Source organism: Rosa chinensis, chromosome 5 (genome assembly GCF_002994745.2).
Source record: "Rosa chinensis cultivar Old Blush chromosome 5, RchiOBHm-V2, whole genome shotgun sequence".
NCBI classification, from domain to species: Eukaryota; Viridiplantae; Streptophyta; class Magnoliopsida; order Rosales; family Rosaceae; genus Rosa; species Rosa chinensis.
In genome coordinates this window covers 7,294,605-7,309,446 of record NC_037092.1, presented here as the reverse complement: position 1 = coordinate 7,309,446, position 14,842 = coordinate 7,294,605, and the positions used below count along the sequence as shown (strand labels likewise).

The window sequence follows — 14,842 nt, the reverse complement described above, 5'->3', positions numbered from 1 at the left end:
TCCTTCTTTTCCTTTTTTTTTTTTTTTTCTTTCTTCTGGTTTTTCTGCAAGTCAGTTCAATAGGTTTTTAGAGTTCTGTTTCCGGTTCCCGGATCCTGGGATCGAGACGCTGCCAGTGGCAAAATTTGGTAGCAATCGGAGGTCCGGAAGGTGGTAACCGGTGCAGGGATCAATTTTTCTTCTTCTTGGAGGGCTGGTTCAATACTTCCGGTGGCCGATTCGGTGGTTTTCCGGCCAGTTCTGATGGTTCCGCCTCCAGTTCTGGAATCCTGAAATTGAGGGCTTCAATATATGAGGCGGTGGTGGCTAGGGTTTGAAGGCTACGAATTTAGGGTTTCAAGGTTAGGGCTTCGTGCTGATAACGTGTTTAAGGAAAAACGAAATTGGGAGAAAATTGAGTCGTGCTTTCATTAATAATATGGGTCTCTTTATATAAAGGATTACAAGACATAGAATCAGAGTTATACAAGGAAAGATAATCGTACAATTGATCGGATATCTATGAATATCTCTAATTCGAAACCATATTACAACTAGGTCAAGTAACCTAAAGTTTGGGCCAGACACATATTCTGGATTTACTTGAACAATTTTTACATTAAATTTTACAATTAAAAACTTATAACCTCGCATGACGTTTCTGGACGAAAGTCTTAACTATAATTTCCTTTTAGAACTTTTATTTTGCATTTTACAAGTAAATATGGAGTTATATTGTGATATTAGTTGATTGGTTATTCGATTCTCATTGTGATTTTAATTAATTGGTTATTAGATTCTCGTCACATATGTTATATAATCGTTGACTTTCAAACTTTCATCATAATGTGACGTGATCGCTTAATAAATACTTCATGATCATTACGTTAAAGTCAAATAACTAAACGACAACCATTAAAATTATATGATTTAGGCAACAAATTGCCTAATTCTAGAGTTTGAGGTGAAATGAGAAAGTATACTAAACAATTGGTCAGAATTTAGTGAGAAAGGAGGTGTGTTCAAGATGTTTTTGCAACTTATTAGAAAACAATTTGTCGGAAAAAAAAAAACAAAAAGAAAAAAACTTATTAGAAACCAATACAAAGAAAAATCTGCAGCAGAAACTCTGTAAATGTTCTGTTCTACACAACACAAGTTAAAAAGCTTGCTTGTCCCCTAAAAATTATACTGATGAATTGAATTGGAACAGATTCATCTTTCCCAAAATCTGTTTTCACAAGTTATGTACAATCTCTGACTATATATACACACACACTAGTGCTCTGTCGGTATTGATTATCTAAGTAATGAAGAGTATATATACACGTAATCTATACAAAAGTTTTCGATTCATAGTCTAAATCCAATGAAGTTAAAAGAGCATGAAATGCAGCCGTACCCCGAACCCCCAAAAGCATGACAACAGAGTCAACATGTCTGGACCTGTCAACCTTATTGAAACTCAGCCCTCACCATGCTCCACGTCGAACCCAGATTCATTCCCACACTGCCACGTCTCACCATACACAGCCTCACCCACCACCTGGTTGCTCTGCATGCCTCTTCACCTCAGCCAAAGGCTACATACGTACACCACTTTGATTCATTCAAATTTTCAAGGCACCAAATCAAAGAAAGCGCTTAGACTCGTCTCTCTGATCCTTAGCGCTGTTGCAAAGCGTCAAATACCACTTACAACTTGTAATCCATGCACCTCACCTCCCTCCAAATCTCTACATCTGGTCACCCCCACTAGCCCCCCTCTCCCTATATAAAGCCCCCTAAACCCTTTTTCCACCCACCCTTTTCTAGTCTTTGGAATACCACTCTAAGAATTTGAGAACTCGTAATGAAAACCCAAGTTGAGGAGAGGTTCTCCGAGTTTTTTGAGAAGTGGGTTTGTCAGCTTGAGCAAGTCCAACACCAGCTGCTCAAGTTGTCCCAGGAGAAGATACTGCTTCATAATGAGGCAGAGCTCCAAGCTTTGGTGTCCAAGGTCACAAATTTGCACAAAGAATACTACACTGCAAAATGGGCTGCTGCTCATCAAGATGTGCTTGCCTTCTTCTGCCCTGTCTGGTCCAGCCCTTTGGAGAATGCCTTTTCATGGCTGACAGGTTGGAAGCCCTCAATGTTGTTCCAGCTACTGCGAAAAGCTCGGCTGCGGAACCTGTCCGAGCAGCAGCTGAGGAAGATAGAGGAGCTGAGGCTGAAGATTCGGTACGAGGAGGAGAGGGTGGAGAGGGAGATGGAGAGGCAGCAGGTGGCCATGGCGGACCGGAAGACGGTTGAACTGGCCCGGCTGTCCACCCGGGTCAGGAACGGCGGTGGGGCGGTGGCCGAGGTGGAAGTGCTGGTGGATATGGCAATGAAGGTGATGCTGAGTGGGTTGGAGAGAGTCATGAAGGCTGCAGATTGTGTGAGGTTGAAGGCATTGAAGGGTGTGTTGGATTTGCTGAGTCCATTGCAGTGTGTGGAGTTTTTGGCTGCTACTGGCATGGTTCAGATTAAGCTGAGGCGATGGGGAAGGAAAAGGAGCGACCTAATAGACCTAAACTAATGAATTTAAGGACCTAGCTAGTTTTGTATAGTGTGGGTGGATGTTTACCTTGTTATGTGTTTTCACAATTTTGAATAGGAAATACATGTCCCACATAGGCTTCAACTGATTTAAAATCAATTCAGTGCTTATTGTTTGATTTCTTGGGTGTTTTGGGCCAAGTATCGGCGTTTCAAGGTTGCTATTTATAATGCAGACAAACAGTAGCTTGAGTTGAACCAGTGGAGAAATACATACATCTAACAAAGAAAGGTTCAAAAATAGACTAAGAATAATTAAAATTAATGATCATATCCCAGCGCCATGTTAGTTTTACATCCAAGCTTTTGATCACACAAAGATACATACATATGTTGTATAAACTAAATTAGGACAACAGCGCTCCTCCAGTAAAACAATGGGACTTTTGATTAAACACAAAGAATAGAATAAGATGAATCTCGAAGGACACAAACAAAAGGAGGACAAAAAGGGATATGAATACAAGTATATGAAGGGATGTGGGGTAGGATTGAGGATGATTTTTATGCTGGGGGAGCACAGAGTTGTTGTCAAAAGCTATATATTCTTCAGCATTTTTACTGATACAAAGAGAGACTTTGTTGGCTTACAACACGGACAAGAGAATCAGAGGAGGCTGAGCTTATGTTGCTTCCACTGATAAGATCTCAAGCTCAGCCCACCAGAGTGGTGAAAGTCTTGGGACTGCTTGGTTTGGAGTGATGGGAATCACTTGCCTCAGTTTCTCAGTGACATCAATCATTGCTGGTCTTTTTCTTGGATCTTGTTGAGTGCACTCTTTGATCACCTCACAGATGACATCCAACTCGTCGTTTTTAAAGGATTTGAGGCTTGGATCAACCAGGCTACTTCTTTGTTCATTGAGATAAGCAGAGGCCTGGAAAGTTTACACCAAGTTATTAGTCAATATATGCTAGATTCTTATTTGTTTCCTGAGGAGGATGCATATTGTTCTGAAGGCTTCGACCATCAAATTAGTTTGACACTTACCCAGTCCACAAGGCACCCTACTTCTGAGTTATGGCGCTTTCCACTGATGGTCTCGATTAACAATAGTCCGAAACTGTAGACATTTGTTTCTGGATCAGCAAGGGGTGGTAGTTCAGAATGCTCTTTATCGTCCTCATCAGATTCCTTCTTTGACTTCGGCAGTGTTGCTGCCCAGAAACATAACTCTGCAATCTGTGTTTGCGTGCTTGTATGAGAAAGAATTAGATCGAGTAAAGTGCATGATATCCAATGGAGTTAACGCAAGGTGGATGTGAGAAAGGAAAGATGTACCTTTGCAGCATAATCATCCGTTAATAAGATAGAAGATGAAACTAAGTTGGGATGTGATACGGGTGGATTTAGATCATGGTGCATATACTGAAGACAGTAAGCTGTTCCCATTATGATCCTAACCCTTGCAGTCCAGTCAAGGTGTTCCATTTCTTCAACTGAAAGAAACAAGGAAAAAAAACGTTACACTTACACCCTCCAAATAAAATAGTTGACTTAAGAAACCTCCTCCTAGTAGTTGATAAAAGTAGGAACATTACCGTGCAGATGTTCGAAGAGGTTTCCATTTGGAGCATATTCAAACACCATCATCCTTGTAAAAGGTTCATCCTCCTCACAGTATCCAATGAGATTGACAAAGTTCTTGTGATTCACTCGTGATAATACATCAATCTACAAAAGGAGCGAGACTACATATGATTAGACTTGAGAAGGAGAAAGAAAAGAGTAAAATTACGTTGGTTGGTGTCTTTGGTTACAGAAATAGCTTACCTTTTTTCGGTAAGCCTTCTCTGCATTCTTGGACCAGTCTTTCAAAGAAGTCAGTGTGGTTGATGTAACAGCAATCTCAACTCCACTGGAGAGTGTTCCCTTGTACACAATGCAGCCATCAATTGTGTTAATAATATTGCTGAAATCTTCACAGGCGGTTTCCAGTTCTGATCTGTTCAACTTGGGAACTCCTGCAACCCATATAATGACGTAATTCAGTAGGACTGGTTTAGTATCAATGAGGGCATGCTAACATATATCGGTGATAATGAAATTAGCAGCTATAAAAGAGAGGCCATGATTTGACATCAGTAAATGCTCCATAACAAAATAAACCAGCACACACCAACATATTTAGATGCTAATTGTGAAAATATCTAATTTATTAAGTTAAATCAAGGCAGCATTAAAAATGAATTCTGATGTTAGATGCATTAAACCGCTAGTCTAATTGTCCTAGTCACTTAGAAAACAGAGGATCTGGTTTACTTCTCTCACATTGTTATTTAATTCTAATATGATTGTTTCCTCCATTTTAGTGTGCTTATCACCCTTGATTTTCTTTGTTCTTGGGTTTATCAGCTTGTGTTTCAGTGAACAAAATAATAGAACAGTTGTTGCCATCACCACTACGATCATAATATTACCTGTTACAAATGCTTTCTGCAACTGTCCACTTATTCCAGTCTTCCAAGGTTTTATGGTTTTAACTGCTTGGCTTCGACACATGAAGAGCATCACGAGAAGAACCATGAGCAACACAGCCACACTAATACCAATAACGATATACTTCCACATATTGCTGCTTGATTTTGGGGAAGATTGTTGTTGAGTATTCGGTGGTGCGGGCTGAGGAGATGAAGGCAGTGGTGCAGGTGCAGGAGGCTTCTTTTTTGCATCTAGTACAGCTGGGAAGGCGCCACTACTTCGGCTGGTTGGAAGAGCAATGATCTGTATAGCTGGCTTCGCACCACCAAAGGGTACAGCTGGGAGGTTAAGGGAGGCTTGTGCAAGCAGCCTACGGCGGGCAAAGCTCATGTGTGACTCAAATGAACCTGCTTAATGAAAGATACAAGGTCAATGGACTTCCTCAGAAGTATAAATTTCAGTACTGCATGTGTAAAGCATTCTCACTTACTAGATAAATTATCACAGCAAGTGTCTCCATGGACATGCAGAGAGTCCTGTATGATACTGGGCCTTGCAATAAAAGCAAACATTTTCAGATAAGTGAACATGATTCAAACAAACCAACATTATTGGGATGCTATGGGAAGGATAAAGTTGGCTTCTTACCGTGGCAGTCGCAAGTAGTTGAGATAATGCATAAAAGTTCCTTTAAGCATAAACGCTAAGGAATTTGCATTATTCCAATGTTTTAAATTGCTCTGCCAGGTGCTGCCAACAAATGCATGAAAAATTAGGAAACTAGAAAGCAACCAATAATCAGCAATGTATCCAAATCCAAATCATGCAATAACAGTACGTACCAGTGTCCAAATTTTCTGTTTACAGAGCCAAATCCAGTGACTTCAGTAGATGTGAAATGATCACTATCAGTTTCCAAGCTGAGACTCTTTAGCTCTTGGGGAATGTTGCCTTCAAATCTATTGTGACCAAGCAACCTGTGGTGCAAAAGAGTTTAACACAGGTACCTGAGAGCTAGAGAATCAATTAGAGATGGATTGATGCAACAGCTTACTCACAAGCGTTTCAGTGACAGCATCCTGCCTATCTCAACTGGAATTGTTCCACTCAAGTCATTGACCCTCAAATCAAGAAGCTCTAGCCTTGCAAGGCCCCCAATCTCTTTGGGAATTTCACCAGATAAATGGTTCTTGTAGAACACACTGTTAATCAGAGGAAGCAGTAACCAGGAAACTCTATAAGGTTACAGAGTAACTTAATGACGACCCTAGATCCATGATCTATCAATTGTTCAAATCAGTATTGCTCATAAAATTAGACTATTATAAACTGAATTTTCACTTAGGTCCATGAAATCAACTAAAAACTTTAATATCACAATAACCATGAGATCGAATAACATATATCAGTCTTTCGACATGTTTTAACGCAAAAAGTGTCAGCTTCGTTGCTTTCTACTACTACCTTATTAAGAAATCTTTATTTTCGACCAAAAAGAAACGTTCCATTGCTTTCTAGATCATTGTAAGCATCTTCAAAACATGGTTGCAACTTTTGGTCCAATCATTGTTCAAATTCTCCAAGACCAAGCAATATATGTTTAAGAAGAGACATCAGGGTGCAAAAAACCATTCACTAAATACCAAAACCTCACATTCAACAAAACCCATAAACTCAGTGATGATGAGAGTCCTTACAGAGATTTTAAGTGACTAAGTTTCCCAAGGGCAGGTGCCAACGTTCCTTCCAAAGAAAGATCTGTCAGATTCCTACAATAAGTCAATTAAAATACCATCAAAAAACCAGACCAAAAACAAAAGCGCATCTCTTGAAAATGCCTGAACTGAGACTCCTCACCAAAAACAAAAGAGATTTCTCGAAACTATCCAACCGTGAAAAACATGAACAGATGCAGAAGGGACTTACAGCATTTGCACTTTATTGTCCACACATAGAACACCGGTCCATAGGCAAGGGTCACCATCGTCAGGACTCCAATTTTCCAAAGCAGTAAAAGGATCAAACTTTATGTTCTCTCTGAATGCCAACAAAGTCATTCCTGCGTGTCCACACCAATTGAAATCAACACGTTAAACACAATAACAAACAATTAAAGAGTGTTCAATCCAAAAGCCAAAAATAACAGGAAAACAAGTACTACCTTCATCATTAACGGACCAATAACCCGGAATCCCAGAAGAAGCAAATATCAGAGCCAAGAGAGAGAGCAAGCGGAACCCCAAAGGGTTCCATCTAGCCCCCATTGCCTGATGAACCAGATGCAGATATGCTGGAGATGATAGTAACTATTTCCTCTGAAAGCCAAGAAGCTACAAAAATCCCTATACAAAATCGCCAGGTTTTTCGATACGAGCACCCCTTCTACTATGCTCAAAAATGAACGTAGCTTACAATTTCTAACTAGGCCAAAACCTATGCTACATACAAACGCAAACCCAGAACCATATCAGGGTCCCTCATGATAACTCATTGAGTCGAGGTTACAATACCCTGTTCTTCAACGCACGCATAGCCCTGTTCCCAGGCTCAGCAGATTGAATTTTCCACCCAAAATTTATCAGGGCAGAGCTGAAAAGCCAGAACCAAAACAAAAACACAATGTTAGCAATATGCCAATGACCCCACATACACACCAAAAGCGATAAAGACACAAAACTTAAGGGAATACCCTCCATTGCAAGCAATGTAGGGCAAAAACAGAGTACATTTACCATAAAGAAGGGGGGCAAAACAGGTGTTGAAGTAGCTCTGTTTCTTTTTTACTCTCATCTATTGCGGTGGGTGGTGATTATGATAACAACCCAGAAATGTGATATGAATTGGATTGGATTTGACAAGATTAAAGGGGTTTGGATTGGTGGGGGGAAGATTGATCGAGACTCAAAACTTCAAAAGGCAGCAAGAGAAAAAATCACACACAAATATGATTTATGGCCTTAAAACCTTGCACAAGTTTTCGAAACGTTTTATTCCCCTGGGATTTTTTTCTATTACTGCCCTTCTCAGGATGATCTCAGAGGACAAACCTCTCTTCGACCATCTTTTTGGGTCTCTCTCTCAATATCTCACACACTTCCTCTCTTTCTTTTCCCAGTTCTTTTTTTTTTTGCTTTCTCTCTCCTTCTCTTCCTTTCTCGCTCTAACCCCCACCAGCCACCAGCCACCCCCTACAAGCTGTTTTTTTTATTTTTTATTTTTTATTTTTTCCTCCCCTCCTCTTCTATTTTTTCCCTACATTGTTTACTGGCCCTGGTGGGTCCCCATGAATGTTTTTATTTGGAGGGTAGAGATTAGGGTGGGGTCCACAGGGGTTACTTTGGTTTTCTTTGCTGTTAATCAGGGTTAGTTTGATTCCGGCGGGAAACTCTCTACAGAGCTTTGCAGTAAAGAGTGAGGGGCATTTTGGGAATTTTGGAGCCAATGATTGGTGGGGAGGGCCCCCACTTCCGGCGTAATCGGACGCGCTTCCAATGTTTATTTTCCGTGAATAGCTGACCGGGCCCCACCTAATTTGCGTGCTTCCCTCTAAGGACCGGAACCTCCCTAATTTAGTTTTTTTTTTTTAGGAAAAAAAAGAAGAAGAAAAAATCAAAGATTATATACGTCATTCTATTCTCCTAAAATTCTGATAAAAAAAAAAAAAAAAATCGTTCTCCTAACATGATCATCTATAGCACCAATCAAGTTTGGGCACGTAGGTAGGTTAGTGTATTTGGTGGCAATGGCGCCACCCACCAGCATCACCATTTTCTACACTAGAGGATTTTGAAAAGCTTTGAGCTCGCAATATTATTATTGTACATTTGAATCTTAATAACCACTGCTCTAGAGTTTGGAAAGTAATTTTTGTCCCTTTTCTTCAGTACTACTATATATTAAACTAGTTTGGTTGGTTGATGTAGATATAAAATGGTTTAGTGAAAATAAAGTTTATCATACATCAATATATTACATGTACTATGTTCTTCATTGGTAGTTTTGGTTATAAAACAGGCGGCTAGTATAAAAACACGATATAATTATGTTTACATCGATGTTTGATCTAATATCGATCTTGCTATTTAGATCATACTCTAGATAGTCTTTATTTTTCTTAAATGTAAAGATAAGACTATACATAGCCAACAGAAAGACATGGAGTACAAAGAGAAGTTGAGAGTACAAAACTAGCATTTCAAGTTTCAACAAAAGCCCTTACCAATAGTCGATAATGTGACGAGATCATAACTATACATCAACTGATCAGATACAAAACTATTAAATTTGAAACTGAAATCAATATATTCAAAAACCTTCTGAATCATTCCAAATTGAAGATGAATCGTCTATGATATTGATGCACATTCTTCACATGCCAGATTCCCAAAAATCATCAATAATCAAATTTAAAACTAGATAGGTTTCAAACTTGAATCATTAATTTTTTAAAACCCTTTATTTGCCATTAAAAACTGTGAATAGTCTGTTTTGAGGAATTAAGCAGATGTTTAAGAGTTGGGGTTCCTCGAAATATTTATTGTTTACACAAACGATAAGAAGCGCAATTTTTTTTGCAATAATCTATATGATAATAATGTCAGAAACTCAAACATATACGAACAGCGATTTAAATACCAGGAAAATTAATAATATGAATGAAAAATGAAGAGAGACTAAATTAAGTTCTACTCACTCTTGCTGCTTTTGCTCTTATATATCCATAGACGAAAATACGCCATCAGCACTCGAGGATCTTGATGACCTAAGAAGCTATAAGAATCTTTGTATATATAGAGAAAGTGAATGTGGAGGTTGGAATAAGAAGATGGAGAACACTGCTGGTTAACAGTGCTAGCTAGCTGATGTTTCGTAATTCATAATTGTTTTCTTATTTGGTCTAATTTTTTTTTTTTTTTTGAAAATATTATTTGGTCAAATTTAATTGATGATTGTTCATTATCGGTACCGTCCACTACCGGACCACCGGTGATTGATGGCAATAGTAATTCTGGGATGAGATGTAGGTCGATCAAGATTCATATTCAATCGCAGTTAAGAACTCAACAAGCCCAGAAATTAGACCCGGATTCTCTCATCGATAAAATTATGTCTTTTGCATATGAATTTTTTTATTGGAACCTCTTTATTTGCTCATTTGATCTCTCATGCTCTTTACACCTCTTATTTGCTTTTTAAAAAATAAAATTTGCTATCTAAACCTCTTTCAAATACCTAACTTAATCTTATTTATAAATGGAATATTCCCAGCATTAAAGATGAGTTTTAATGCTTCCATAATTATTTGTTTGCCAAAAAAAGAAAATTTAAAATAATTATTGAAAGAAGTCATAGCTTGATAACTGATTAAAAAAATATTACCATAATTATTTTCAAGCCTAATTTTTCATGTTTAATGGTTATAAAAATTTAATTTGCTCATTTTATTATTTTTATTTTACTTTATCTTATAAGCTGCTTCATAAGCTTATTTGATTTAGTTTACACGATGGCTCTCTATCTCTCGTTTCATGATCTTGTTATACTAATGAGAAGAACATTTATCTAATATTTATCTATTGCATCATAGCTTTGTTCTTGTATAATTCACCAAGTAATTTTGAATGCATTTTCTTTTGAATCTTTTTAATCTTCGAAAGCTTTCGTGAACAAATAAAATCATAAATGAGATTTGAAAGTGAAAATGAATAATAAAATTAGTATAAAGCTTTGGAGAGAGAACAAAAATTTATATTTTTTCTTAATATTTTGTTGTCTGTAACAGTTTTTTCATATAAGGATATATATGTCATTTAATAATTAAAAAATGAGGGAGGTCTAGTAAGTAGATTAGGAGGTCCTAATAGAAACTCTCTTTGCATATATAGTTCTATAGATTGTGTGACTACTTACAACGTTTATAACATAACAGCTTTGAGACTTCACGGTCTACTTCTATTTAATTATTTTGTAAGAGCTATGTACGACCATAAAAAAATTATATTACGTAGTAAGTCTCTTTTTATTTTCTAATAAAAGAAGATATTCGAATTCCGAACCTTTAATTACTCTATTGAAAAGGTAAGACAACGACATATATTTACTCATCGTAAGTTGTTCACTTTGTATTGGATCATTAAATGCATATTTATTTTTTCATTACAATTAACATCCATCCAAAGAAGAGAGAATCATAAATTCTACTTCGACGTTTTCTCTCTCTGAGAAAACCCTAAGATGGCTTCACGACCTTGAGAATTTTCTCCTCCGGCGGCGGCCTTGGCTTAGGCTGGCCGTTTGGCTTCGCCCAAGCCGCTGGGCTTTGCTGCCGGGCGGGATTATTATTGCCTCAGTGGCTTCATGTGTGGGAGGTTTGGCTTGCAGGTTTGTCGGAATAGGTGGAGGTGGAGTCCGGATGCCTTTTTCTGATTCGAGATCGAACTGGACAAATATGGTGGGTTCGTCATGGGCTTCCAGGACCTGCAACAATGTCTTCGTCATGGGATTTCCAGAACTGGAGGCGGCGGTGGCTATGGAGGAGTCGGAGAAGATCGTGTCGTGGAGGCGTGGCTTTGGTGATCTGGATGGATTGTTGTGGCGGTGTGGCTATGGAGGGTCTGGCAGGATCGTGATGGTCGACGTGGTTTGGTGGTTTCGTGGGGTGGTAGCCTCGACGAGGTTCTAAATGATGGTGGTCGGTGGCCCTGCACCGAGCTGTCCATAGGTTTTAGTTGGCGATGGTATTTGGGCTGGGCTTGGAGCACCCTTTCCTGTTCGGTCGCGAGCTGGACTTCCTCTCTCTTGGAGCTGCCCTCTTGGGCTGGGGTGTTTTTCCCTAGGCCAATTTCTATGTTTTTAGTTTATCTATTTACAATAATTTCCTTTTTAGGAACCTATGCACTTTTGTGCACCTTATGTCTCTTTAGCGTCTCTGGAGTAGTACCGAAGGAGGATATCCGCTATTTCTACGTATTTGAATGTACAATGAGTAGGACTATATGTACGTATCACTTGTGGGTACTACCACTAGCTTCTTATCTGTCTATAAATGACAGCGGAATGGTATGTAACGGCCTATTCTGGCTTGTGATGAATATACTATTTCGCCCCCGTGGCATTACAACTCAAAAAAAAAAAAATCCAAAGAAGAGAGAAAATGCATGGCATAAAAAATCTATCATCACAAGCTATATACACTGCGTGCATTTGATGTTTTTAGCTAGAATAATGCATTAAAAAGTTAGATTCACCTCACTTCCTAAGGGTATAGAGTAGGCCAGTGATAGGCTTTGTTTTGGCATCATTTCACTATGGTCATGTGGGCACTGTCGTTGCAAACTTGATTGGAGCTTGATTGGATATTATGAGCTCAATGCTAGTGTAGTTGCAAACTTGCAATATCTATCCTTAAGTTAATAGGTATACTGATCTTTAGTATTGAGTTGTAATCATAGTTGCTAAGAGTTGTTGAAAATTAGGTCATCATTAAGACATTCACCATAATTCGTTGGCCACCAAAACATGAAAATAACCCCGAGAACTCAAACTTAAAAATATCAATCTTGATTAGGTGTGATTGAGAATTTGTTAGATGATTGAGAGGTGTGATTACATGGGCCATTGCCATGATCCAGTCTCAGTCATGAGTATGCTTAGATTTACTAATGTGGGCTCAATATACATTTTTTGGTTACGGGCTAAGGGCCAATTCAGATCGATAGGGCGTGTTTAACGAAGTGGTTTTCTCAGTTTCTAGACTGGTATTATTGTTGGGGTTTTGAGAAGAGAAAAGCAGATGGAAGAAGGTCAACTAATCAATCTACTTCCTTCACAACTTCTCTTCCCCACATGTTTGTCAGAATTTTTGTCCCTCATTTGATGAACTTCCCATGTTGGCGGTGCCGATCTTCTGCGAACATTTCATATGAATATAGATCTGCACATGTTGATTCTGTTTGTAGTTTTTTTCTTTTTTGATTCAAGGCTTCTGTTTGTAGTTATTCATCATATGCAGGAGAGGAAAAATAAAAAGTAAGGGAACTATGAGTTTTATAACAGATTTGCTTAACTAAGGGACAGTTTTAAGGGACTGTGAGGGACAAATGTATCTCAACCACATGTATTAAATATAAAAGCAGAAATTATAACAACTTAAAACTGTGTATTTATTTTCAGCCGTCAGATTCACTTATCTCTCAGTCCCTTAAAAACTGTTCCTTAGGTGATCGAGCAGGCCTTAGTTTTATAATAGCAAGTTCACCTGTTGGGTCACCAAGTCACCTACTATTCACTGTTTTTTAGTGTCTATTTCCACTCTCTAGGTCACGGGCACAGTTTCAATAAGACCTGGGTCACCATGTCAGCTTGCAAGTCACCAGAGTGACTCAAGGCACGAAATACACTGTGCTCAATCGTTACCCAAAGAGTGAAAATACACATAAAAAGCAGTGAATAATAAGTGACCTGATGACTCACTGATGGACTTGCTCTAATGTCTGAATTAATTAAATTCTAGTATATATAACCTGTGTAATAGATAATCTGCTTGGACACACAAAACCTTAAAGTATTAATATCAATCAACAAGACTCTGAACTGTATATTGATTAGCATCTGCTAAAAGCTTTAAAATGAGCAGTTAGTCGATCGATCAATGACTAGCTAGCCTTTACATGTACTTTGTGCTATTATTCCCCAATAAAATAAGAGGAATTCTTTGGATTCAATCCTGTATCTATGGAGTAAAAATCTTAATCACATCCAGATTCAAGATTTTCCACTATAATTTATAAGACTTTCGACATCTCTATTAATTATTAATTAACTTTAGGTTGGACCTGCGGTAACTTTAATGATTACTCTGCTTGACCTAGCATCATCCGTAGAGTTTGCAGTCGGTTCACTGTTACACAAAGGGTTGTTCTTGTATTCCTTAAATTAAGGGACAGTGTGAAACAGGCACTCATGAAAAACAACACCATTATACATGCGCGCATGTCATATCGTTGAACGGTGGTCAGACAGTTGATCACTCATTTTCTAGCTAGTCAATGATGGATTCCCAAATAATCCATAAAGAACTTTGAGGTTATATATTTCTTCCTGCAATGATAGGAAACAAACAGACAGATTAATACCCGGAGATGCATCACTAACATTAATAAACTCCATTACAATAGTATGATCAGACATGATTCTCCTTTACCGTTAATTTAACTATATTCTATCCCAATTATGTACAGACACCATGATATTGCATAGTGTGATCGATGCTAGCTAGGTTGGACGTCCACATTGTACGTTGAATAATAACAGCGAACCAGTAATCGAAAGATTCCTACTTCAAAAAGAAATTGAAATTGTCAACTTCCCATGCATACGTGGAGACGAGAGCAAATGCTTTTCTTCCAAACCCATAGTTTAATCATGCACTGATCTTAACACAAATTGATCTCGAATGCATTTTCCTAGCTAGGTTAGGGTTCCTCTCAAGGGCAGAACTTGAAACTTCTCTTTGGGGGGTGTATTATAATTTTTTTTTTTTCTACAAGTGAAATTACTATGAAATTTAAATAAAAACAAATATTAAATAACGAAAAGGGATAACTATTCAATCATGCACTGATTTTATCACAAATTGATCTATATAGTGGTTGAATGCAATTTCCTAGCTAGCTAGGTTAGGGTTCCTCTCAGTGGCGGGAGGCAAAAATATTGATATATATATTTTTTCTACAATCAAAATTTACTATAAAATTCAAATGTACAAAATATTAAATAACGAAAAAGAATCACTATTTTTTCTTCATTAATTTTGAAGCCATATATCAAGCATGCATTAATATTCTCCTTTAAATGTAC

General features: G+C 38.1%; 2 protein-coding genes across 2 annotated transcripts; one reads left to right on the top strand and one right to left on the bottom strand.

Annotated features, from left to right (window-relative positions):
• Positions 1–1,803: 1,803 nt before the first annotated feature.
• Positions 1,804–2,578, top strand: LOC112167835 (protein DOG1-like 4). Its single transcript, XM_024304921.2, has one exon. It carries the CDS (start codon positions 1,832–1,834, stop codon positions 2,540–2,542), a length of 711 nt encoding a protein of 236 aa, XP_024160689.1. The 5' UTR covers positions 1,804–1,831; the 3' UTR covers positions 2,543–2,578.
• A 236-nt stretch (positions 2,579–2,814) lies between these two features.
• LOC112167834 (protein MALE DISCOVERER 1) lies at positions 2,815–8,160 on the bottom strand. The gene is made up of 14 exons (XM_024304920.2): positions 7,717–8,160; positions 7,146–7,573; positions 6,911–7,043; positions 6,682–6,753; positions 6,043–6,186; positions 5,827–5,961; positions 5,633–5,734; positions 5,475–5,536; positions 4,984–5,391; positions 4,337–4,527; positions 4,105–4,237; positions 3,845–4,002; positions 3,554–3,745; positions 2,815–3,440 (listed from the first exon to the last, which is right to left on the bottom strand). Exons 2-14 carry the CDS (start codon positions 7,246–7,248, stop codon positions 3,186–3,188), a joined length of 2,088 nt encoding a protein of 695 aa, XP_024160688.1. The 5' UTR covers positions 7,249–7,573; positions 7,717–8,160; the 3' UTR covers positions 2,815–3,185.
• Positions 8,161–14,842: the final 6,682 nt, after the last annotated feature.